The 24,349-nt window shown below is 40.6% G+C and overlaps 1 protein-coding gene across 6 annotated transcripts in view; it reads right to left on the reverse strand.

Moving 5' to 3' along the window:
• Positions 1-1,016: 1,016 nt before the first annotated feature.
• The window catches only part of LOC131434605 (uncharacterized), a 153,568-nt gene continuing 130,235 nt past the window's right edge, over positions 1,017-24,349 (reverse strand). For 5 of the 6 annotated variants that reach the window (XM_058601486.1, XM_058601485.1, XM_058601484.1 and 2 more), the window contains exons 3-6: positions 3,012-3,223; positions 2,506-2,954; positions 2,161-2,447; positions 1,017-2,095 (exon numbers count right to left, since the gene is read on the reverse strand). In XM_058601486.1, coding sequence (XP_058457469.1) covers positions 1,803-2,095; positions 2,161-2,447; positions 2,506-2,954; positions 3,012-3,223 — 1,241 coding nt within the window. In that variant the 3' untranslated portion in view covers positions 1,017-1,802. The remainder of the gene's footprint in view (positions 2,096-2,160; positions 2,448-2,505; positions 2,955-3,011; positions 3,224-24,349) is intronic. The other variant, XM_058601488.1, reaches the window with a different exon arrangement.

The following is a 24,349-nucleotide window of genomic DNA, read 5'->3' on the forward strand; positions in this document are numbered from 1 at the left end:
ATCATAACGTTGCGAAAACCTACCGATAACTATCTGAATCAATGCAGAAATTGTATGTTATAATCTTATAATATCAAAGTTATTGCTACATCACTTAACCGTAACGATTTACATATACGCTTACGTATTTATAATGGTTTCGCAACCTTTTTTCAACTAGTAGCTAAAACCAGAGCTGTGATTAAAGATATGTTAGAATCAAGTAACGATAACTTACAAATGATTGCTAGTTCAATGTTTACGTTATAAAGAAACACTGCCGTCACCTTGTTTTAACCAGCATAACATAAAAAATATGTTCGTGCTCTTGTTGCAACATAGTTGGTCTAAGTGGTATCAGAACTAGTTACGGGTTGCTAATATTGGAGTCAAATAAACTTATTTTCAACTAGTAGCTAGAAGCATAGTTGTTATTAAAGATATGTTTGGATTGAGTAACGATAGCTTATAAATGATAATTAATTTAATATGACAAAAAGATGTGGTGATTTGAAGCCTAAATAACTATTTCGTAACTAGTTGTGTTATGAAGAAACATTGATGTCACCTTGTTTTAACCAGTATAACATAAAAAACATATTCGTGCTCTTGTTGCAACATAGTTTGGACTTAGTCGCATCAGAACTAGTTGCGGATTGCTACTCGGGTAAACACATTCTCTAAAAATAAGAGTTTTTTTTCAGCACAGTAAATTCTAAATTTTAACTAATTTTATAGTTATTTTGGAAATTTTGTTGTTAAAATCAACTAATTCAAAAACAGTAATACGAATTAGGCGCAGAGCTAATTTCGGTCGTTCCGTGTAGTACAACGATCCTACGGATCCTAAAAATCCTTCCAGGTCAGGGCTCGAACATACGGCAACTGGCTTGTAACAACCAACCCGGGCATACACAAAAATACCGAACATAAACAAACGAACAGAGAAACAAAAAACTTCTATGTTTAGGCCAGAAACATAACAAAATGAATTGATATTGGTGGAAAGTCATCTTGATTCATGGTGTACCGCAAAATTTCGTTAGTATTTTATTGTCGTAAGTTAAGTTGTTTTTACATTATTCTTAGTCACTACATATATAAGACCGTGCAATAAGCGGGCCACCTGTGGAATGACGAACTTTCGTGTTGTTGGATTTAGTATCGGGAAATCATCCTATCGTTAGATAAAGTAAGGCAGACGTTAGACTGAACAGTACTAAGACACCAGAAAGGTAAGTTTTTGTTAGATTCCAACTCTCACACATGGCCCGTTTATCGATGGTTTCGTTGTTTCGCTTAGCTTTATTTTATTCTATTGATCAATTTTATTTCGCGTTTCAATTTTACACTAGCTCTGCCATCGCTGAATTCCATTTTAAATTTATTAGACTAGTATAACTTACATTGCTTATCGTTTACCGAATTGTATTGAAAGTTTTAGTTTGAATTCAACCTACACTACCTCAATCGCCGATTAGTAGAAGCACGGAATAACTGTACAATAGTTTAATCAATCACATTTTGTTTGTAAAAATCATTCGCTTTAAAAAACACAGTCTACTAAAAATCTGAAGCCGTTAAAATTTTGCGCCAGTATATTAAAAACCTTCAATTTCATTACTTCTTGCTCGGTACGCATTTCTCTCTTATGATCTAGCACATCGAGTTATTTACAAGTTCTTGCGTATCAGTTTGAGCCATCGTCGGGTCAGATTATCAATTAATGTTCAGGCAGTTAGTTGCGCTTGTGTGTTTGCCTATGTGTTTGCATATTTTCTGAAAAGGTTACTCACTGAGATCATTAGTAGGAAATCGTTAGTTTAGAGGAAAATATTTTTCACGATTAGAGATAGTAGTGAGAAAACTGCGAAACTAGCTGCTAAATTCAATCGGCTGCTACTACTACTCATTCCCCTATTTTCTTCAGGCTGGCTAATGATTTCTCTGGTGAATAAAATGGTTTCTTCCACCTTTGCATTTTCACTAGAGCTTGGATCGGCAGTTTTAGACACATGAATACTTTCGAACACATTTCCTGCACGGCTATTTCTGGCTAGTTTTTGATTTGCCAGTTTCAGCTGTCGAAATTTCTGATCGATATCCGAGGCGGCACCTTTGAAATAATTAGATGTAAACATGAAATTCGTCTGTTTTAGATTTAGAAAAAGGAGCACTTACTCTTATCGGCACTTTCGTCATAGTTGACTTTGATGAAAGTGGTCATGGTCACTTCATACACTTTGTTCGGGTCAGTCAAGCTTTGACTGATTTCACGTCGCTTGCGACCGTAAGCGATTTGTCCGTTGCCACAGCTTACTCCTTTACAGCGATCTACACACACATTAACGGTCCCACGAAACTGTACGTAAGTAGACTCCGGGAATTTGAACGCACGAAACTTTGCCGTCAACAGGTCTCCATCAACAGTGTTGAAGTTTTCAAATAAATATGGATCGACCGAACATCTGTAAGTTTGCATACATGAAACGATTGAATTCACTGTATAACGAATTGAATACGCACCCATTGAAGATGATTGTTTCCTCCTGAGACAAAGTATCCGTAACTTGCATGTAATTTACCCCGAGGCCGTAGATAGGAGCGGAGTTTTTATCCAAAAATATTTCCATTTGAAGGTTCGTTCCTGGACTCACGTTCAAGTCACCAGAAACCAACTGATCACCTTGACGCACAGCGATGCTTAGCGACGGCTCCGGTGCACTTCCTGTTATGTTGGAAGTAATTTCCAGGTCCCTAGAAAAATTTACAAAAGTTAATTCGAATGTAACGTGATGTAATTTTAGCCCAACGTACTCTGGTTCTTGGAATCCTGCCGGCAGTACGTCCCGTTTAACAATTCCATGGGTTACGTTGTAGAGTGGTCCGTTAGTGGTGCATTTTACATTGACAATCTCCTTGCCAAACTCTTGATCACCCTCAATTATAATTCGATGATAAAATACTTTTTTGCCCTGAAAAAAAAACGGTTTCTTAAGAATCCTTTACTTAATCCGAATACCAATACTCACGGTAAGTTTATTCACAACTCTCGTCACACCACACTCGTATACGTTGGTCAATGACAGTCGAAACTCTGCCAGGGTGTCTTTGATGGACGGTTTACATTTGGGCTCCGGATAACCTTTCATACCGTCCAGATAAATTGAAGTACTGGAATCATTCGCCGGTAGAGCCACATGAACGCGCATTTGATCCTCCGTACATATTATATTATGGGTTGCTGGTAAGGAAGAGAAAATTGCGTAAGTTAATTACACAGTGCTGTAATTTTGTGCTGTGGCGTTTTGATATTTCGATACAACGATGCTGTTATTCCACCGAAAGAACAAATTTATCAAAATTCAATTCATCGAAGTATTTGTTTCTTCAAACCTTAATTTAACCTAAGAGTTGAGTGGGAAAATATTTTGAATCAATGAGGAATTGTTCATTAGTTCTATCGATTAAGATTGATGGTCTGTTCATTCACTAAATTGTTTAATTTAATAAAATGTTGATGTCTTTGACCCTTTACGTTCAATATTTGTTTAATAATTTACTTTGGGTTTTCGTTATGATGTAAAAGTCTTCATCAACTCAGTTTATTTATTTTTAAAACTACAAAAGAGATCAGATGAGAGAGAGAGTACGAGCTGTAGACCCACATGCGCTAGATAAAATACGAGTAGCGGCTCGACGGTTTTATAACGATTTATTTATTTTGGTTGATCTGACGTTAGGTTGCCTTAACTTAAGTCAGACAATCGAACAGCCTTCATGGGCCTATCACTGACGACAGAACGACATTGACTGTGGCTCAGCAAATAAGGCAAGCAAAGTAATATCTTGGTATTACATTCCTTTTGTTAAACTTATCCATTAGGTTCCAACAGACTTCGCAGTCGAGTCTTGGCGTACAGAACCTTTTCATGGCGGCTAGTACTACGATGCTACTGACACTAACATTTCTTCAGTTAACTTGACTTTTTTCTTATGTCGATTTCGCTTGATGCCGAACCTAACCCAGTTTCCACCCTAAGTTTCGTGAAAAGTGTTTGTTTGATGAAACTACCCTGGGTCAGTTTTAGTTTTCTCAAGCGAAAGCGACATTATTTTCACATTTCGTTTTAGATTCTTCAGTGTCACCCAGAAAGACACTTTTGATTCTGAATTCATTTGGAAATTATACTGAATTCCAGACGAGTCGACTGGGACGCAGTGGCTGTTAACAGTCTCTCAAAAAATATAAAGACTAAAGAACTCTTGTTCACTCATTCTTGCAGATGAGCTAGTTCCTCTGAACAGTTCGGATTGACTATCTCTAATATCTAATGATTCAGTGCTCCATCCATCAGTTCAACGTACAAATATTTTTCTGTAAAAAAACATATTATGTAATGTTGTAATTTTAGGCGATTTATTAATTATCAATACATAAGCTTAAACTGTTGAACAGTCCCTAAAAAATTAAAGAAGTAGACAACAAACTTTGTCCGCGGGAGAAAAAAAAATTGCGGTGGAAAAATGGTTTTGGTTTATAAGAAATAAAAATTGGTCGGTAAACGACTGGGCAATTCAGGCCCCAATGTGGTTCTTAGCTTCTTGTTCAGTAACTCCTATCCGCGGTGCCGGCTGGGGTACGAGTAACCATAGGAAAGATCGGGTAACCAACCCCGGTGGAACCTTGGTCGTATGCTGACAGGGAAGGAGGGGCTTGCTTTCTCTTTACAGAGAGCAAGCCTACCCGAGCGTCTGTTCCCCATGTTGGGGCGGCTCGAAACAGCGTCTGTTCTCCATGTTAGGAGCGGCTGATTACCGTCCTTGTGTCAGTGTGGGACTCTAAACAGTGCTGACACGATGGCCCTCCGGCGAGACAGGAGGTTGGTGCAGGCCTAACAAGCCGCCCGGAAACACTTGTTACGAATAATCAGGATATAAATACGACTCGGAATAATCGGCAAAGACCTACGCGACGAAATAAGGACTACGATTGGAAGCTTGGCACATGGAACTGCAAATCGCTTGGCTTCCCAGGATACGACCGAATGCTGCATGATGAGCTTCAAATCCGCGGCTTAGATGTCGTAGCACTGCAGGAACTTTGTTGGACGGGACAGAAGGTGTGGAAAAGTGGGCATCGAGCGGCTACCTTCTACCAGAGCTGCGGTACAACCAACGTTCTAGGAACGGGATTTGTAGTGTTGGGCAAGATGCGCCAGCGCGTGATTGGGTGGCAGCCAATCAGTAATAGAATGTGCGTATGTGCCGTTTCTGCAATTACAGCATCATCAACGTGCACTGCCCACATGAGACGAGACCCGGTGACGAGAAGAAAGCATTTTACGCGCAGCTGGAACGAATCTACGACAGCTGTCCACGGCAGGACGTAAAACTCGTCATCGGCGACATGAATGCTCAGGTAGGCCGGGAGGTAATGTTCAGACCCGTGATCGGGCTGGAGAGCCTGCACGCGATAACAAACGACAACGGTCAACGATGCGTAAACTTTGCAGCCTCCTGAGGAATGGTAGTTCGAAGCACCTTCTTCCCCCGCAAAGATATCCACAAAGCCACCAGGAGATCACCTGATCAACATACGGAAAATCAAATCGACCACGTTCTCATCGACGGGTGATTCTTCTCCGACGTCATCAATGTCCGCACCTACCGCAGTGCCAATATTGATTCGGACCCCTACCTTGTCGCGGTTTGTATGCGCTCAAAATTATCGACGATGCACAATACTAGTCGCACAGGAATACCGGGACTCAATCTCGAGCAGCTACGTAGCATTCGTACTGCAGAGGAATACGCGCAACAACTGGAGCTAGTGCTACCAACGGAAGAGCAGCTTGGCGCGGCGACTCTTGAAGACGGCTGGAGGAACATAAGGTCCGCCGTGAGTAGCACTGCTGCAACCGTTCTAGGTACGAGGTTATCGAATCGAGGAAATGATTGGTTTGACGGCGAATGTCAGCAGTTGGTCGAAGAGAAGAATGCAGCAAGGGCGAGGATGCTGCAACACCGCACTAGAGCGAACGAGGAACGATACAGACAGGCGCGGAACATACAGAACACGGTTTTCCGGAAGAAAAAGCGCCACCAGGAAGACCAAGATCGCGAAGCGATGAAACAGCTGTACCGCGCAAATGACACACGGAAGTTCTATGAGAAGGTGAACCGCTCACGTAGAGGTTACACGCCACAGGCCGAAATGTGCAGAGATACCAGTGGTAAAAAAGGGCGATAAGCTAGATTGTTGCAATTACCGCGCAATCACATTGCTCAACGCCGCCTACAAGGTTCTCTCCCAAATCCTTTGCCGTCGTCTATCACCAATTGCTAAGGAATTCGTAGGTCCGTACCAAGCGGGATTTACTGGAGCCCGCACCACTACGGATCACATATTCGCGATAAGACAAGTACTCCAGAAGTGTCGTGAATACAACGTACCCACGCATCACCTATTCATTGACTTCAAAGCGGCATACGACACAATCGAGCGAGAACAGCTATGGCAGATAATGCACGAATACGGTTTTCCGGATAAACTGACGCGATTGGTCAAAGCAACGATGGATAGAGTGATGTGCTACATCCGAGTATCTGGAACGCTCTCGAGTGATGGACTTTCTTGTATCTTGTTCAATATTGCCCTGGAAGGTGTGGTGACACGTAACCTTGAGAAGATGATGGAAACCTACATCGGACTGAAAGCTGAAGCTAGGCGTATCGGACTGGCCATAAATGCGTCGAAAACAAAGTACATGAGAGGAAGAGGCTCTAGAGAAGAAACATTACGCCTCCCACCACGAATATTGATAGACGGTGACGATATCGAGGTGGTTGACGAGTTCGTGTATTTGGGCTCACTGGTGACCGCCGTTAACGACACCAGCAGAGAAATTCATAGACGTATTTTGGCAGGGAATCGTGCATACTTTGGACTCAGAAAAACCCTCCGATCGAGAAAAGTAGGCAACCGCACGAAATTGACCATCTACAAAACGCTCATTAGACCGGTTGTTCTCTATGGCCACGAGACCTGGACTATGCTGGCAGAGGACCAACACGCCCTCAGTGTTTTCGAAAGAAAGGTACTGAGGACCATCTATGGCGGAGTGCAGTTGGAAGACGGAACGTGGAGACGTTCATACGCCGTCACGAATTTCAACAGCTGCTAGGAGAAGCACCCATCGTACGGACAGCTAAAATCGGACGTCTACGATGGGCTGGGCATGTCATAATGATGTCGGACGACAGCCCAGTGAAAATGGTTCTCGAATCTAATCCGACTTGTACAACAAGAAGAGGAGCGCAGCGAGCAAGGTGGAGGGCGATCAAGTGGAGGGTGATCTCAGAAGCATCCGTGCCTTGAGTGGCTGGCGACGAGCAGCCATGGACCGAGTTATGTGGAGACGTATGCTTGATACAGCAAAGAACACCCCAGGCCTATAACTGTTAGGTAAGGTAAAGTAAGTTATAAGAAATAAATCTAATCCGGTTCATTTAAACAGTAAACTTGATTGTATCAAACACAAATAAGCTCATAGGTAAATTGAACCAAATGTTTTGTTCATATGAACGGCTGAAACCAAAAATCGGATAAGTGTATTTCAGTTTGGAAAACCCGTTTAAGTATTTCTGAATTGATATATCGGATAAAAGCATTGAGAGCAAAAACCGGACATGGATTTTTCAATGCAAGAATCGTTTAAAAACATCTTCCGGTTCTTGCAGAAAAGATGTTTTTAAACGATTCTTGCATTGCAAAATCCATGTCCGGTTTTTGCTCTCAATGTTTTTATCCGATTTTTGCATTCAAAAATACTTAAACGGGTTTCCCAAACTGAGTTACACTTATCCGATTTTTGCTTTCAGCCGTTCATATAAAGGTATAGCAGGCGAAGCTTAAATTTGTAACATATTCTCAGTGAAATAATCCAATCCAATAACCTCGTATTCGTTTTTTACCGGCTCAAGGTCTATTCGCAATTGGTCGATCAGATCGAATCGAAATTCGTTTTTTCCTCTTCGGCTTTGACCGAGCCACCGGCGTGTGCATGTATTGGTAGATAGTAACCGAACAACAATTCAGTTCGTTCTCAAAAATATTTCAATATTTCCTCTCCGACTTTTTTGCACCATATGGACACACTCTTTTTGAGCGACCATCGATACGGTGCAAAAATGTCGGAGCGGAAATATCTGAATTGTTGGTCGGTTCCGAACTACCTAAACACGGATTTGATTATCATAACTTGACAGGGGAGCTGAGAGTAACATTCATTTCTCGTCATTTTCGTCTATTTTGTGTCAATGAAAATGATTTTTATAAGCTCTCAACATCAACTCAACTTTTGTAGACATGTAATAGATACTTATTTTATTTCAACAATAAAATTTACCGGAACAAATTTTTTTCTCTTTTGGCTAGACCAAAATTTTGATTTAAAACAATGTTGAATGGAGAAAATTGTTCCGGAAACATTGAAGAAAAACTATATATTTTTAAAATGCTATAATACAACTCAAAAAACTCCATGAAGAGATAAGTTTTCATCAGATATGTAAATATTCTATTTTCGATTAGATTACCCTAGCTTTACTGTCTGAATGAACAAATGTTGCGTAAATATATTATGTCTATAAAGATACAGAATAAAAAGTAGACAAACTACTTGTAGGTTCGGTAAATAATATTGTTGTAGTCTGGAGAGAGTAAAGTGACCACTGTTAAATAATGTTTCCCTATCTATTGGAGGTTTGAACCCCTTTGATCTGGTCACCGAATGGAAACATTTATACAACCAACCACACTGTCTTCAAACCGGATAAGCTTATTGACAATAAATATCTCGCGATGTTTGCGCTTTTACCATGGTGGTAAAATAACAAAGTGTCATACAATGAAGCTGGCCTATCGAGTTTTGCTTCTTGCCCGAGAGATGTGCGGGGTGAGACATATGTACACAAAGTCGGACAAGTAGTACTAACGGTACAAGCTGTATTTGTACTTATCGGTTAGAAGCAATCAAAACATCACCTGAATCGTCTTGGTCGCTATAGCCCGATAGTTATTCAGACAGACAGATAGACAGACAGATCAAGTTCAGGTCGAATCAAAATGCCATACTGTAATGTCTGACGAAATGGTGCTGTTCCATATAAGTGCAACTGTATCAACATCGATTGGTCTGATATTACATCAACGAACAGTAAACAGTGACCACTCAGCCCACGGAATTTTGTCTGTGAGCCTCACTGACTGCATGAGAACGAAATTACAACGGGGTCAGATAATGATGAATCATTCTCCTCCTTCAACTTGAAATTATGCATTCATGTTTATTTAACTGAGTTATTTATCGTTTTCCTATTTTTTTTTATATTTGTGTTTTAAATTGTTTAATACGCAAGAATAGATGTTAAAATTATTCGTGTAATGTCATAGTACTGATTTTTATTGACTCATCTCTTCCAAAGTATATTTTTGGAAGTCACGTGTAGGAAATCTGTTCATTGATATACCACGCTTCTAACAAGATGAGTTTTCCAAAAAACCAACACAAGAACAATTAGCTACTGGCTTCAATAACTTCATTATAATCATCAAAAAGAACTTCGAGAAGTGGAATTCTTGTTAGTGGAATTATCGGGTCTTATTTATTTGATGTAAGTAAGAAGTTAACGATTGGATCAAATCAATTTACTGGCACTAAAAATATAACGAGATGTTTTTCCTTAAACTTCGATTATATCGGTTCATGAGAGCTGCAGAATGTTTTTTTTTTAAATTTTCGGCAAACCGTAATTCTTCCTGAGATTCTAAAGAGCCAAAGAGTCTGTATAGTACACGGTCGAAGCCGTCACACAGTCGGTGTTATTGCTAATTGCGTCAATTTATCTGGAAGAGAATTTGAGGAGTGAAACTATTTTCTATAACTGATCCCTATCAATTGTGTTGTATAAAACAGCTTTAAAAATTCCAGTGGACACTGTCATACGAGTTCTTTAGATAAATGACCTTTTCGAATGTTAGCATAATCCATAATACTCGCAGACATAATATTTCGAGTACTAACTGAAAACAGTTAAAAATAAACCACTCAGACTTGCACTTGTGCATGACAGTTATACCAACAATGGTTCATCAAACCAAGGTGCGGTATTATGAACGATGAGATATCAAAGCCGACTCCAAACAGAGTTCCTTGTCATTATATCTAAATTGATAATTCTTGGAACCGCCAAGAGAAAAAAAATGTTCAAAATCAACCATAATTACTTATCTGGCAAGCGAACTGTAGACATAGCCAAATCAAGAGACGTCTCTGCAAACAAGGATTAGTTCACCGTCTAAACTATTGCATCATTTTATTGCTGTAGCATCAAGTTTCAAGAACCTGTTGCTCTTTTGTCTATTGCAAGTTCATGTCCTATACATTTAGTGAAGTGAACATATCGAACTTCTTGCCAAATAAATAGAAGTTGCTAGAAGCGTGATTCTTTACTTTGTTTTGACAATAAATGCAGCTGGATTACATTGAATTCCTATTGAAGCTTGCGGAAACATCTTTAAATGATTTTAAAGTGGGAATCACAGTGTGACAGAGAGGTCAATCCAAATCATTTGAAAATGCCGAATAGCAAGGATTTTCGAACGAAAGTAATACCCAAACTCAATAACAAATGACGGAGACGAACAACGTTAGTCGCCAAGCCATTTCTAATCATAGTTTTACTTTTTTTTTTTTCATAAATACGTTTATTTCATAGGCAATATACATAAGTTTTTCTTCACCGTGGCATCCACAATATATAGTACTTTAAACCTAATACATTTCGAATATCATATTAGTATGTTGGTATTCATTAGTTAATCTAAACACTGTTTTTATCAAGCGAATTGCTATTATGAATTACATTGAATGAAATACATTTATTTTGTACATGATCTTATAACTATTTCAGGTTTGTTTGTATCAGTTCATCTTTTTTATTTAATATAAGATAGCTGGCTATTGGTTGAACTCATGGAAGAGAAAACAGTCTAACATAAAATGAAATTTAAATTGGAACTCCAATGGACTTAATGAAATAATAAAGAAGTTTCATGTAAGGAACGTCACGACAAGCAAGAATGTCGCAAACTGGGACATTGGATAGTCTACCTTGGGTACGCAAGGAATTTATTAGTTGAGATCTGACATCACGATACTCCACGCATGTCCAAACAACATGGTCAATGTCGCGGTAACCTTCGTCACAAGCACAATGATTAGTCTCGGAAAGTCCAATTCGAAGGAGATGTGCATCTAACGTGTAGTGATTGGACATGAGTCTGGACATCACACGAATGAAATCTCTACTCACATCCAGTCCCCTGAACCATGCCTTTGTCGATATTTTTGGAATAATTGAGTGCATCCACCGACTTAGATCATCTTTATCCCAAGAAGCTTGCCAGCTGGAGCTGTTCTTTGGCGAGACGCGCTATAGAACTCGTTGAAAGCAATCGGTCGCTCATAAATTTCGACCTTAATAGCACCATATTTGGCTAAAATATGGGCTCTTTCATTGCCTGGAATGGAGCAATGAGCCGAGACCCAAACTATTGTGATTTGATAATTATTATTCAATATGTCGTTCAGACACTGTTTTATTTTGCCCAAGAAAAACGGTTCATTTTTGCCAGTAGCGTTTGAGCGAATGGCTTCAATTGCACTCAGACTATCTGTGAAAAGAAAATAATGGTTTGGAGATAATGTGACGATTACACTCAAACTATAATGAACTGCTGCTAACTCTGCTATATCATTGCCGTTTCAACCTTCCGAGTGAACGGACGTGCTTTGTGTTTACTGCGAAAGCGTTGAAAACCAGTGCCGTGTGTGATAAAGTGACCGGACGATCAAAACTAGATCGCTATTGTGTAATAGACAATAGTGCTTTTTCCTGTGAGAGGTTTTATGCACATTATATACTGAAGCAGTGTATTGTTGTGAGCGGACGATCGAAACAGTACCGTTAGCCGGTGATTGTTCGATCGATCAAAACAGGCCCAGCGGTGTACGTGATATCACAGTGCGGATTACAAAAGAGTGTGCTTTTTCCTCTCGGAGGTTTTTTGCACACCATCGAAGCGGCGATACGCCGATCGACGAGGGCTAGGCCTTGGTGGCCCCCGTTGGATTTAAGCTAAGTATCATTATTTAGTTTTTTTTTCCTTCCTGCATTCGACTGTTCTATTTCTCCCCGATTCACTTATTTCTGTGCGGAGGTAGCTCCGCAACATGTCTAGTCTAAATTCTGACCCCCCCATTCCCGATGATCAAATGGAGACTTCCCTTGACTATAAAAAGTCTCGCATAAAGAGCTATCCGGATGGGCTCGCACTACCGGCCGGTCCTTATGCGGTCTATTTCCGGACCAAATCGAAAGAAAAAAAATTAAATATTTTAAAAATATCGCGGGACCTGTCCTCGCGATACAATACTATAAAAAGTTTTGATAAGATACGTCCAGACAAGCTCAGGGTCCTGTTTACCAGTTCAAAACAGGCTAATGAGCTCGTTCAAAATGATCCTTTTACGCGGGAGTACCGCGTCTACGTGCCAGCTCGCGAAGTAGAAATCGACGGTGTGGTCACCGATTCGAGTTTGACTTGCGAGGACGTTCTTAAGTACGGGGCGGGTTGTTTTAAAGACCCCTCACTTAAGAATGTCAAGATACTGGACTGCAAGCGATTGCATTCAGTATCGATCGCCGGGGATGGAACAAAGTCCTATCCCCAATCAGACTCTTATCGTGTGACCTTCGCCGGTTCTGCTTTGCCCAACTACATCCTCTTTGACCGGGTTCGTTTGCCTGTTCGCCTATTCGTACCCCGAGTAATGAACTGTACTAATTGCAAACAACTGGGGCATACAGCTACCCATTGCAGCAATAAGCCACGTTGTGCTAACTGTGGGGAAGCTCATGCGGACGGCTCTTGCGGTAAGGATGCTGAAAAGTGTCTCTACTGTAAGGAGGGTCCGCATGACCTCTCTGATTGTCCCGCTTACAAACTGCGAGGTGATCGAATAAAGCGTTCCCTAAAGGAGCACTCCAAGCGTTCTTTCGCAGAGATGCTTAAAAGTGCCACCCCTCCTAAACAGACAACGAACCCATATGCCTGCTTGTCAACTGCCGAGAGCGATTCTGACGACCCTTTGGAAGGTCCATCTTCGGCGGTCCCTCATAGCTATAGGAAAAGAATAAATAAATCCTCTCATAAGCTACCTAGTAAGGGTTCGAAGGTGTCTTCCGAAGGGCTTCGAAAAGTTACAGCTAACGGGAATCGGGACACAACACCGAAGCAAAAAGCTCCTGGTCTCGGAAAACTCAATTCCGAGATGGAATTCCCACGACTTCCCGGGACTATAAAATCCCCAAGCGTACCAGAGAACCAACTAGGTGCTGGACTTATCAAGTTCTCTGATGTTGTGGACTGGATTTTTACAACTTTCAATATTTCAGACCCTCTTAGAAGCATTTTAATTGCTTTCATGCCAACAGTAAAAACATATTTGAAGCAGTTGACTGCAAATTGGCCCCTTCTCTCAGCGATTGTATCCTTCGATGGCTAAATCATCCACCGAGGTCACGGATCTAATCACTGTTTTACAGTGGAATTGCAGAAGTATCATCCCAAAAATAGATTCTTTTAAATTTCTAGTAAATAATCTGAAATGTGACGCATTTGCATTGTGCGAAACTTGGCTAACTTCTGAAATATCCTTAAACTTCCACGATTTTAACATTATTCGCCTGGATCGAGATGATCCCTATGGAGGAGTACTTTTAGGGATCAAAAAGTGCTATTCTTTTTATCGAATTAACCTCCCCTCGATACCAGGTATTGAAGTTGTCGCATGTCATGTTACAATCAAAGGTAAAGACCTTTGTATTGCTTCCATCTACATTCCCCCTAGAACCTTGGTTGGGCATCGGCGGCTCAGTAATATCATAGAGCTCCTTCCCGCACCGACGTTGGTTTTAGGAGACTTTAACTCACACGGTACGGGATGGGGCTGTCTTCACGACGATAACAGATCAGCTATGATCCATGATATTTGCGACAACTTCAATATGACAATCTTGAATACGGGAGAAATGACACGGATTCCTGCACCACCAGCAAGACCAAGTGCGCTGGATTTATCCCTTTGCTCGACATCGCTACGGTTGGATTGCACGTGGGAGGTAATTCCTGATCCCCACGGTAGTGATCATCTACCGATCGTAATATCAATCAACAGCGGCTTAAAACCATCGAAGACAATCAATGTTTCGTATGACCTCACACGAAATATTGATTGGAATAGCTATGCGACCTCGATATCTGAGAAACTTGAAAGAACTCAACAACTTCCTCCGGAGGAAGAGTACACGTTTTTGGCTGGCTTGATTCTCGATACTGCGATTCAAGCTCAGACGAAACGTGTACCCGGCGCAAAAACTAACATCCGTCCTCCCAACCCGTGGTGGGACAAAGAGTGCACAAATTTAAACGCGGAGAGAGCCTCCGCGTATAAAAAATTCAGAAAAAATGGAACACCTGATAATTACCGGAATTACGCGGCGTTAGACGTTAAAACTAAGAACTTGATTAGAGCCAAGAAACGCGGTTACTGGCGTCGGTTTATAGACGGCTTAACGAAAGAAACATCTATGAGCACTCTTTGGAACACAGCCCGACGAATGCGCAATCATAACACCACGAATGAAAGCGAGGAATACTCCAACCGCTGGATATTCGATTTCGCTAAAAAAGTATGCCCAGACTCTGTTCCGGAACAGAAGATCACCCGCGCCGCGACACCAAATACAAACGAAACACTGTTTTCGATGGTAGAGCTCTCACTTGCACTCTTGTCATGTAACAATAAAGCCCCGGGATTAGACAGAATAAAATTCAACTTGTTGAAAAATCTGCCTGACCCCGCCAAAAGGCGCTTGCTGAATTTATTCAACAAGTTCCTCACGGGTAATATTGTCCCACACGACTGGAGACAAGTCAGAGTTATCGCCATTCAAAAACCAGGGAAACCAGCCTCCGATCACAATTCGTATCGGCCGATTGCTATGCTTTCCTGTATCCGGAAATTGTTCGAAAAAATGATTCTGTTTCGTCTAGACAATTGGGTCGAAACTAATGGTTTACTTTCAGATACACAATTTGGTTTCCGCAGGGGCAAAGGAACGAACGATTGTCTTGCGTTGCTCTCAACAGAAATTCAAATGGCATTTGCTCGTAAAGAACAAATGGCGTCAGTTTTCCTAGACATTAAGGGGGCTTTTGACTCAGTTTCTATAAATATCCTATCTGAGAAGTTGCACCAGCATGGTCTTTCGCCAGTTTTGAACAACTTTTTACATAATCTATTGTCTGAGAAACACATGTACTTCGCGCATGGTGATTTGTCGACAATACGATTCAGTTACATGGGTCTTCCTCAGGGCTCATGCTTAAGCCCCCTTTTATACAATTTTTACGTAAACGACATCGATAAATGTATCAACACATCTTGCACGCTGAGACAACTTGCCGACGACAGCGTTGTGTCTATTATAGGACCCAAAGCTGCCGATCTCCAAGGACCATTACAAGATACTCTCGACAACTTATCATCATGGGCTCTTCAAATGGGTATCGAGTTCTCTACGGAGAAAACTGAGCTGGTTGTATTTTCGAGGAAGCGAGAACCAGCACAATTACAGCTTCAACTAGGGGGTGAAACCATAGCTCAGGCCTTCACATTTAAATATCTCGGGGTCTGGTTCGACTCCAAAGGCACCTGGGGATGTCACATTAGGTATCTGAAACAAAAATGCCATCAGAGAATCAACTTTCTTCGTACAATAACCGGATCATGGTGGGGTGCCCTCCCAGGAGACCTGATCAGGTTGTATCAAACAACGATATTGTCCGTGATGGAATACGGATGCTTCTGCTTCCGATCAGTGGCGAACACTCATTTCATCAAGCTGGAAAGAATTCAGTACCGTTGTTTGCGTATTGCCTTGGGTTGCATGCAATCGACTCATACGATGAGCCTCGAAGTGCTGGCGGGCGTTCTTCCACTGAAAAACCGGTTCTGGGATCTCTCATATCGTTTGCTCATTCGATGCGACATTTTGAATCCTCTGATGATTGAAAACTTCGAAAGGTTAGTTGAGCTTAACTCTCAAACCCGTTTTATGTCCTTGTATTTTGATTACATGGATCAGAATATTAATCCTTCTTCGTTTGTTTCCAATCGTGCTCATTTCTTGGATACTTCTGATTCTACTGTGTTTTTCGACACATCCATGAGAGAAGAAATTCGTGGAATTCCGGATCACGTGCGCCCTCAAGTGGCTCCAAATATTTTTTATAATAAATTTAGAACAGTCAACTGTGAAAATATGTTTTATACTGACGGATCAAACATCAACAATATCGTTTGCTCATTCGATGCGACATTTTGAATCCTCTGGTGATTGAAAACTTCGAAAGGTTAGTTGAGCTTAACTCTCAAACCCGTTTTATGTCCTTGTATTTTGATTACATGGATCAGAATATTAATCCTTCTTCGTTTGTTTCCAATCGTGCTCATTTCTTGGATACTTCTGATTCTACTGTGTTTTTCGACACATCCATGAGAGAAGAAATTCGTGGAATTCCGGATCACGTGCGCCCTCAAGTGGCTCCAAATATTTTTTATAATAAATTTAGAACAGTCAACTGTGAAAATATGTTTTATACTGACGGATCAAACATCAACAAGTCCACAGGCTTCGGTATCTTCAATCAGAACATCACCGCTTCGTACAAACTCAGTGATCCGGCTTCAGTTTACGTCGCAGAATTAGCTGCTATTCAGTACACCCTCGAGATCATTGAAACCATGCCCAAAGACCATTACTTCATTGTCACGGACAGTCTAAGTTCAATAGAAGCTCTCCGGGCAATGAAGCCTGGAAAGTATCCCCCATATTTCCTGGGGAAAATACGGGAACATTTGAGAACTTTATCTGAACGGTCTTATTCAATATCGTTAGTCTGGGTCCCTTCGCATTGTTCCATTCCGGGCAATGAAAAGGCAGACTTATTGGCTAAAGTGGGCGCATTGGAAGGTGATATTTATGAAAGACCAATCTGCTTCAATGAATTTTTCAGTATTTCTCGTCAGAAAACTCTCGAAAGTTGGCAAACTTCATGGACGAATGACGAACTGGGACGATGGCTACACTCCATTATCCCTAAGGTATCGACGAAACCTTGGTTCAAGGGGATGAACATGAGTCGTGATTTCATTCGCGTTATGTCACGGCTCATGTCAAATCACTATACATTCAACGCACATCTCCGGCGTATCGGGATCATGGAGAACGGGCTCTGCACCTGTGGCGACGGTTATCAGGACATCGAGCATGTCGTGTGGTCGTGCGTAGAGTATCGTGACGCCAGGTCGAAGCTACTGGAATCCCTCAGGGCCCGAGGTAGACCGCCTGAGGTGCCGGTTCGGGATGTGTTGGCGAGTCGGGATAGTTCATATATGCTTCTCATATACCAGTACCTTAAACACATTGATATACAAGTGTAATGTGTTATTCCTCGCTCAGAAAATATAATCTCCACCTACAGGTTCGACACTAACATCCGCCCGATTCTCTCGATCCCCGTCCCTGTCCACCATCTTCATTGGAATTAACAAGATCTTTTTTTTTGTCACTAACTTTTTCGTTCCCCTTTCCCTGTTTTTTCACCATCTCGATGGCAACTAATTAGATCTCTGTCGTTTTCAAACATTTTGTTCCCACACCCCTTTTTTACCCCGTTTCCCACAATATTTACTTCTTTTTTTCATTCTCTTCCGTAACATCACCATCACCGGAAGACCGCTCCAGTAAATGACCAGCATGCGGGCCACCCGCCGGGCCTTCGTAGCCTGGGGGTGTTTCCCGCGGACCCTCACGGACCGAAGAATGCGGCCAACATAGAAAATTACCATCGCCATCTGGAATCATCTCATCCTAAATTCAATTCACCGGCCACTACCGATCGCCAGATACTATATTACATAATGATACTACTCTAGTTTTAAGTTAGACGATAATTAAGATTAGTAAATACCCTTGGCATCTTAGAGCTTAAGCAGTGTGCCTTAATATTATATTATATTATTGAATAAAAAAAAAAAAAAAAAAAACTCTGCTATATAAACAGATGCAGGTTCTTGAAGCCTAAATGAGACCGAAACATTATTGTTGAATATACCAAACCCAGTAGCCTCTTCAATTCGTGATCCGTCCGTGTAAAATATTTTTTCAGAGTTAATATTCCTGAACTTACTTGTAAATATTTTTGGGATTCCCAACGAGCGTAGGTGTTCCGGGATTCCACGAACTTTCGCGCTGCATAGATGTGTCGAAAAATGAAGTTGAGTCAGGGACATTTAGGAGGCTGACACGGAGTTTTCCGTTTCGTTTTCGACTCAACAGTGTATCTGCAGATTATGTTGAACTGCTGATTCAAACCCACGGATCAACAGTGAAACTACTGATGCACTGATGAGTCGAAGACTTGAGGAAACGAGTCATGTGCACTTTGCACTAACTGGATACCCACGCGGTACCAAAACCTCTGAATGACAATTCCAATCGTCTATATGTCATATACAAGATTCAGAAGGTGTGAAAATGGTTTCCTTACGAGATGCATGGTGTAGAACAGAAAAAATGAAAAACGGTGAGCGAAAGGCTTCATTCTAGGTAAGAAACAAATGTTATTCGCATCACTACTAAAGGGCAACAAGAGGAAACAAATGGTTTTCTATACTGTATCGTGAGGAGAATTTGAAAATGGACCTAGTCAACCATAGACATTAACTGCAAAACCTAATTGCTTCTGAAAGAAATATTTGTCGAGCTCAAAGAAAATGTGTTGTTATAGGAACTACTCAAATCACAGGAAACTAAATAATAATCGTAACCGATAGAAAATGAAATGAAATCAAGTATTGCTCGAAAAACGACCAGAATACTCCACAATATATTAGAAAATTATTTTGTAGACAATGCCTTCGCACTCTGCGGAAGCTACCAAAAACATCATACTCCTCAGATTTGGTACTCCCGACTATCATTTGTTCTCACCAATATCTCACGCACTTGCTCGACAGCACTTCGAAGTTAGCGCAAGACCCAATTTTGGCACACTATCTCCTACATATCGACTCGTTTTTACGGATAATACCACCGGCCCATAGTCCGTACAAAACAGTGACTTTTTTTGGGATGCATTGGTAGTTTTTGCAATGCGGACATTTTACTTGTTGCGGATGCGGAAATTTTACTTGTTGACGTACCCATTCAAACAGAAACGAGCTTCGTCGCTGAACACAATTTTTCGATGAAAAGTGGTTCTTCCTCCAACTTTACCTGCGCCCATTGATGATTAGATTACAGACCAAACGACGATTCATGATTAAATTATAGACCAAACTGAACAAATTTGACAATGATTCAAGACACGATTCACGAGTAATATGTCAAAAACAGTGTTGCCAAAAATACCAGCAAAAATTATCTTTTATTTGCATGCAAAAAATCCCGCATCATTTTCTGGCAAAACTGGTAAACAGTGGTTGGTGATCGTCATCGTGTCTAGTATTGTACGAAAGCAGTTTTCAAGCGACAACAAAGAATTTGGCAGTTACTTTAGTTGGCCGCATTCAGCAAAGTGTTTGGAATGTAGTTCCAGTAGTTCAGCTGGTGTGAACTTTCGAAAGGTTATTACTATCTAATAGATTTGTTGTTTTATAGATTTAAAATATCTGTTGGCTGAGAGTTATGCTTCCGGATTTGGAAGAATGCTTAGTGTCAGTAGAATTTTAGCACATGTCATAGCAATATACTGTGCGCCAAGAATCGGCTGCTATATCTGTTTATTTCCAGTTCCAATATTTTGGTAAATGTAAGACTGCCCAAAGTGTTGTCATGGCGACTTTGGCAATGTTCGGCTCCTATTTTTCACCAGTCAAAGTTTGAGTAGTTAACGACCTAATTTTGTGTAACTCATAGAAGAGTTCGACAATGAGCGATTTCTTCTAAAAAAAGGGAAATTGGATTTCCAGTATATGGTAGAAACTTAATCCTAAAAAATGTTTTTTAACGCTTTCTCAACCCTATAAAATCGTTAAACGGTCGGTCTCACCCCTGGTTCCCCTAGTATTTAATCTATTTTCACACCGATTACTAATGGAGCCAACAGACGTGCTTTGCCGCGACGTCTGCCTTTTAATTGCAGAGCATCCTGTGAATCAAGTTTCTTCTGCTTTACGCTAGATAATTACCCGTCTTTGGGGATCAAATTCCCATTACGCAACGTTCGTATCATCTTGGCGGTAGGTTAAACGGGATCGAAAGCACACACAATATTCTGTATGTAAGCCGGTTGTACTTTTACTTGTCTTGCTAACAAGTTTACCATTGACACTACTGACCTACTGTCGACATTCGCAGTTCGAATGAACCACTTCAAAGGAAGCTTGATTGGAATTCGCATGGTTTGCATACATACAATGTTTAGATAGGTCCTTAAGAAAAATCAGTTCAATCTCGCACGATAAAGAGTGTTATTAATCGCCTCTTTGCGTTTCTATCTTTGCATACCGTTGGGGAAGAAGGAAGATAAACATAATTGCAAAAATAAAAAAGCAGGTCTATTTAGAGCAAATGAACCTAATTCAATAGTGTTATGATGACTTTCGGGTTCCAAATAGGTGTCTTCATCCATGTTTATCCATCCAAACACATAATAGCATGCACGGCCAAATTTGATAAAATGCCACTCCATGCATGAGCATATCCAAACAGATCTAGCGGCCCTGGTTTCACTCAGTTTGAGAAAAGCGAACGAGAGCGTGGTCATAGTCATGTTGTTTTGCCTTGTACAACATGTAATTTGGGTAAACAAAACATATGTTTTAACAACTCGCGGTTTATTGGTTGCTCCATTCATATATGGACCGAAGCATGCAGCCTGCCTCTATTTAGTCATGACTTCTTCAAGGGAATTGGCATGTAAGGTGTGCCTAGTAGTACGTGAAATTCGAATCAATGGCCATAATTTAATTTGAGTTTCACGATTGCACTACGGAAGATAAACTGTTGTTTTGCAGTGATATCCGGGGCGGATTCGATGGAGGCAGGGTTTAGGTTTGATTATAGAAGTATTAGTTTTTTGTTTGGCCCACATATCGATTGACTGTTAGCTGATTTGAAATCAGTTCATAAATTTGTGAAAGTAGCTTAATACAGTGTCGATGAAAATAAACTTGGTTAGTGACATTTTAAATACAGTGAAATACTACGAATATTGATAGATATCATTAGTAAAAAATATGTTTTAAGAACTACAGTATATTCGAAGTTAGATCAATTAATTATTGTTTATACAATAAATACTAGTTATTACCTCTACTTAAAAGATCACCGCAATGACATTGAGTAGTCGTGGAATGTTTAGTAACAGAGGAATTCACATTGCCATCGTTTTTTTCTGCAGAATAACGGTTAAATTTAGCATCACGGCACACGGTGTGATTGATTCTAGTTAACTTCCGGTTTCTTGCGATAAATGGCATTCTATGTTTTGTGTTGTTGTTGGAGTCATTTATTTTCGTTGTATTAATTGTCCAAACTGCGTTGCCGTTTTTCTGAAAATTTCTTTCAGTTAATGTTTATCGCAAAATATGAGCATGCCCAGGTAAGCACTAATAATGGCAGTAAAATAGCTTTTCAATAGCACCGAAAATTCTTATAGCTATATTCTGCAATCTGGAAGCTCATCTGTTGTAAATCAATCAGAATTTAGCTTACACAATGCACACCTGTCATAAATAAGCATGATCCATGAATAGCCGTATATCTTGCCAAAATCGGTCCTAATTCAGTCTCAAGAGCGATTAAAATGCCAATTAGCGATTATTTGCTGTCATAGTGCGGCATTAATATGTGCTTATTGATTACTTGGGTGTTCACCATGCATTGCTTTTTATGATCATGCAAGGAACATCGGCTCCCTCACCAAACCCGGTCCCATCAGACAAGCATCTCTTTGCGTCATTGGACCGCGCACTTTCTGAGTAGTGCTTCGATTCTTTCAAGGATTTGAGAAAACGGATCATCCAGTGGATCAACACCATAGGCTGTCAATTCTACTGGCAAGGTATCAAACTATCGATGGAAGCGATGGAAAATATTTCGAAAAGAAATGACTACTACCTTGATCAAAAAGTTCCCGGAATTAATTCAGAAAATTGAAAATACTAGATTATTCATCAAAATAAGTATTGTCCCCCCCTTCAAAGTAAATCCCATTGACTGTAACACACTTATGCAAGTGCTTTGTCCAATCCTCGAAACATTTTTTATATTCAGTTTTCGGTATGGCCATCAGAGCCATCTGCGATTTTTCCATAATCTCATCTCGGGTGCTGAAACGCGCTCCACGGAATAGTTTCTTGAGTCGACCGAATAAGAGAAAGTCGCAGGGAGCCAAATCAGATGAATTCGGTGGTTGCTGAATGGTATTTGTTTCGTTTTTAGCCAAATGTTCACAGATAACAATGGCATTGTGTGACGGTACGCTATCGCGGTGCAAGATCCACGAGTTGTTTGCCCACATATCTGTTTTTTTCGGCGAATTACTTGACGCAAACGTTTCATAACACCCAACTAATACTCCTAAAACATTTGCAATGTCGTCGCACTATTAGAACCGTTTTTAACGCAAAATTAAATGTAAACTCGTAATTGTGAATTCAATTTCATTTTGAAAATTGTACCAAATCGAGGACATGCACAACCGTAGATGTACTGAATACAGCGTAACTTTTGCAAATGTCCAGGTATCAAGCTGAAAATTTGATAGTATATTAATGACAGATGTGGCAACCTAAAAACATTAAAATCTAATCGGGTGACTGAGAGCGCCATTCCGGGAACTTTTTGATCAAGGTAGTATAACGGTTCCCTTGCAATTAATTTATAAAAAAAGTCGGACTTAGTTTAAAATTTACCTGAATTCTATATGACAACGTGGGCAAATAAACAGAAATATGGGGCCGGCGTTAGAGTAATGGGTTTAACAATCGTCTTTCCTGTACAGGGTCCGGCACTCGAAGTGTAACCAACTTCAGACCGCTCGCGCAGCTGACGCACGGGCATCAGCTCTCTAGAAATTTGCTAAATGACAGTTCGGAGTTTATTTGTTTATTTGTTTATTTGTGAGCAGGGAAAAGCCCGTTGGAGATGAAATTTGTCAATCTCTCTCTCCAGCAGGCATAAAACCTCCTCATTATTTATATCAACAGATTACAATGATCCAACAGATACATTAGGCTTAACACTAGAATTAAAACTAACAGTTAAAACAAAATTTATAACACTAAACTAAAGTTGTATTGTTTACAAGCGCAAGAAAGCATTTTGCCAAAAGTGAACGCGAAAAAAAATCTTGACTTGAGAGAGCGAAGGAGTTGCTTCGTTTGGCCGAAAGCGGTCAATTTCCGAACATTGTATTTTCTGACGAGAAAATTTTTCCAATTGAGCAATTCGTAAACTCTCAAAACGATAGGGTTTACTTGACCGACCGTTCATACGAGAATTTGAGTCATCGATTGGCCACCAGGAGGCAGCACCCGCAACAGATAATGGTTTGGGCCGCTGTAACCGCAGATGGGCGCCCTCCAATCGTTTTCATCGAACCTGGCGTCAAGGTAAATGCGACATATTATCGGGAAAGTATTCTGGAGGTTGCTTTGAAGCTGTGGGCAGACAAACATTTCGGTGGCAGACCATGGACGTTTCAGCAGGACTCGGCACCGTCTCACAAAGCTCGAGTGAACCAAGAATGGCTAAAAAACAACGTTCCGAACTTTATCACGTCCACACAATGGCTCTCGAATTCACCAGATGCGAATCCAATGGATTATTCTCTTTGGGCCATTTTGGAGAGCAAAGTCCGAACAAAAAGATACACCAGTCTCGAGGTGCTGAAAAAAGTTATTGTCCGCGAGTGGGCCTAAATACCTGCAAGTCACATTCGGCAACTTGCGATTCGTTTTTTGACCGTCTCAAGGCCATAGTCAAGGCAAAAGGTGGTCATATCGAGCAAAAGTGAATTGATTCTGAATTTTGTATTATTTTTACACATTTTGTACTTTGAATTAAGTAAAAGTAATTTTCCAAACTGAATTTATGGCCTTGAGAAATTGTTTCACCAATTGAACTACCATACATATGAAAACACATGAAGAGAAAGTCCAATTGA

Source organism: Malaya genurostris, chromosome 3, assembly GCF_030247185.1.
Source record: "Malaya genurostris strain Urasoe2022 chromosome 3, Malgen_1.1, whole genome shotgun sequence".
Classification (NCBI taxonomy): Eukaryota; Metazoa; Arthropoda; class Insecta; order Diptera; family Culicidae; genus Malaya; species Malaya genurostris.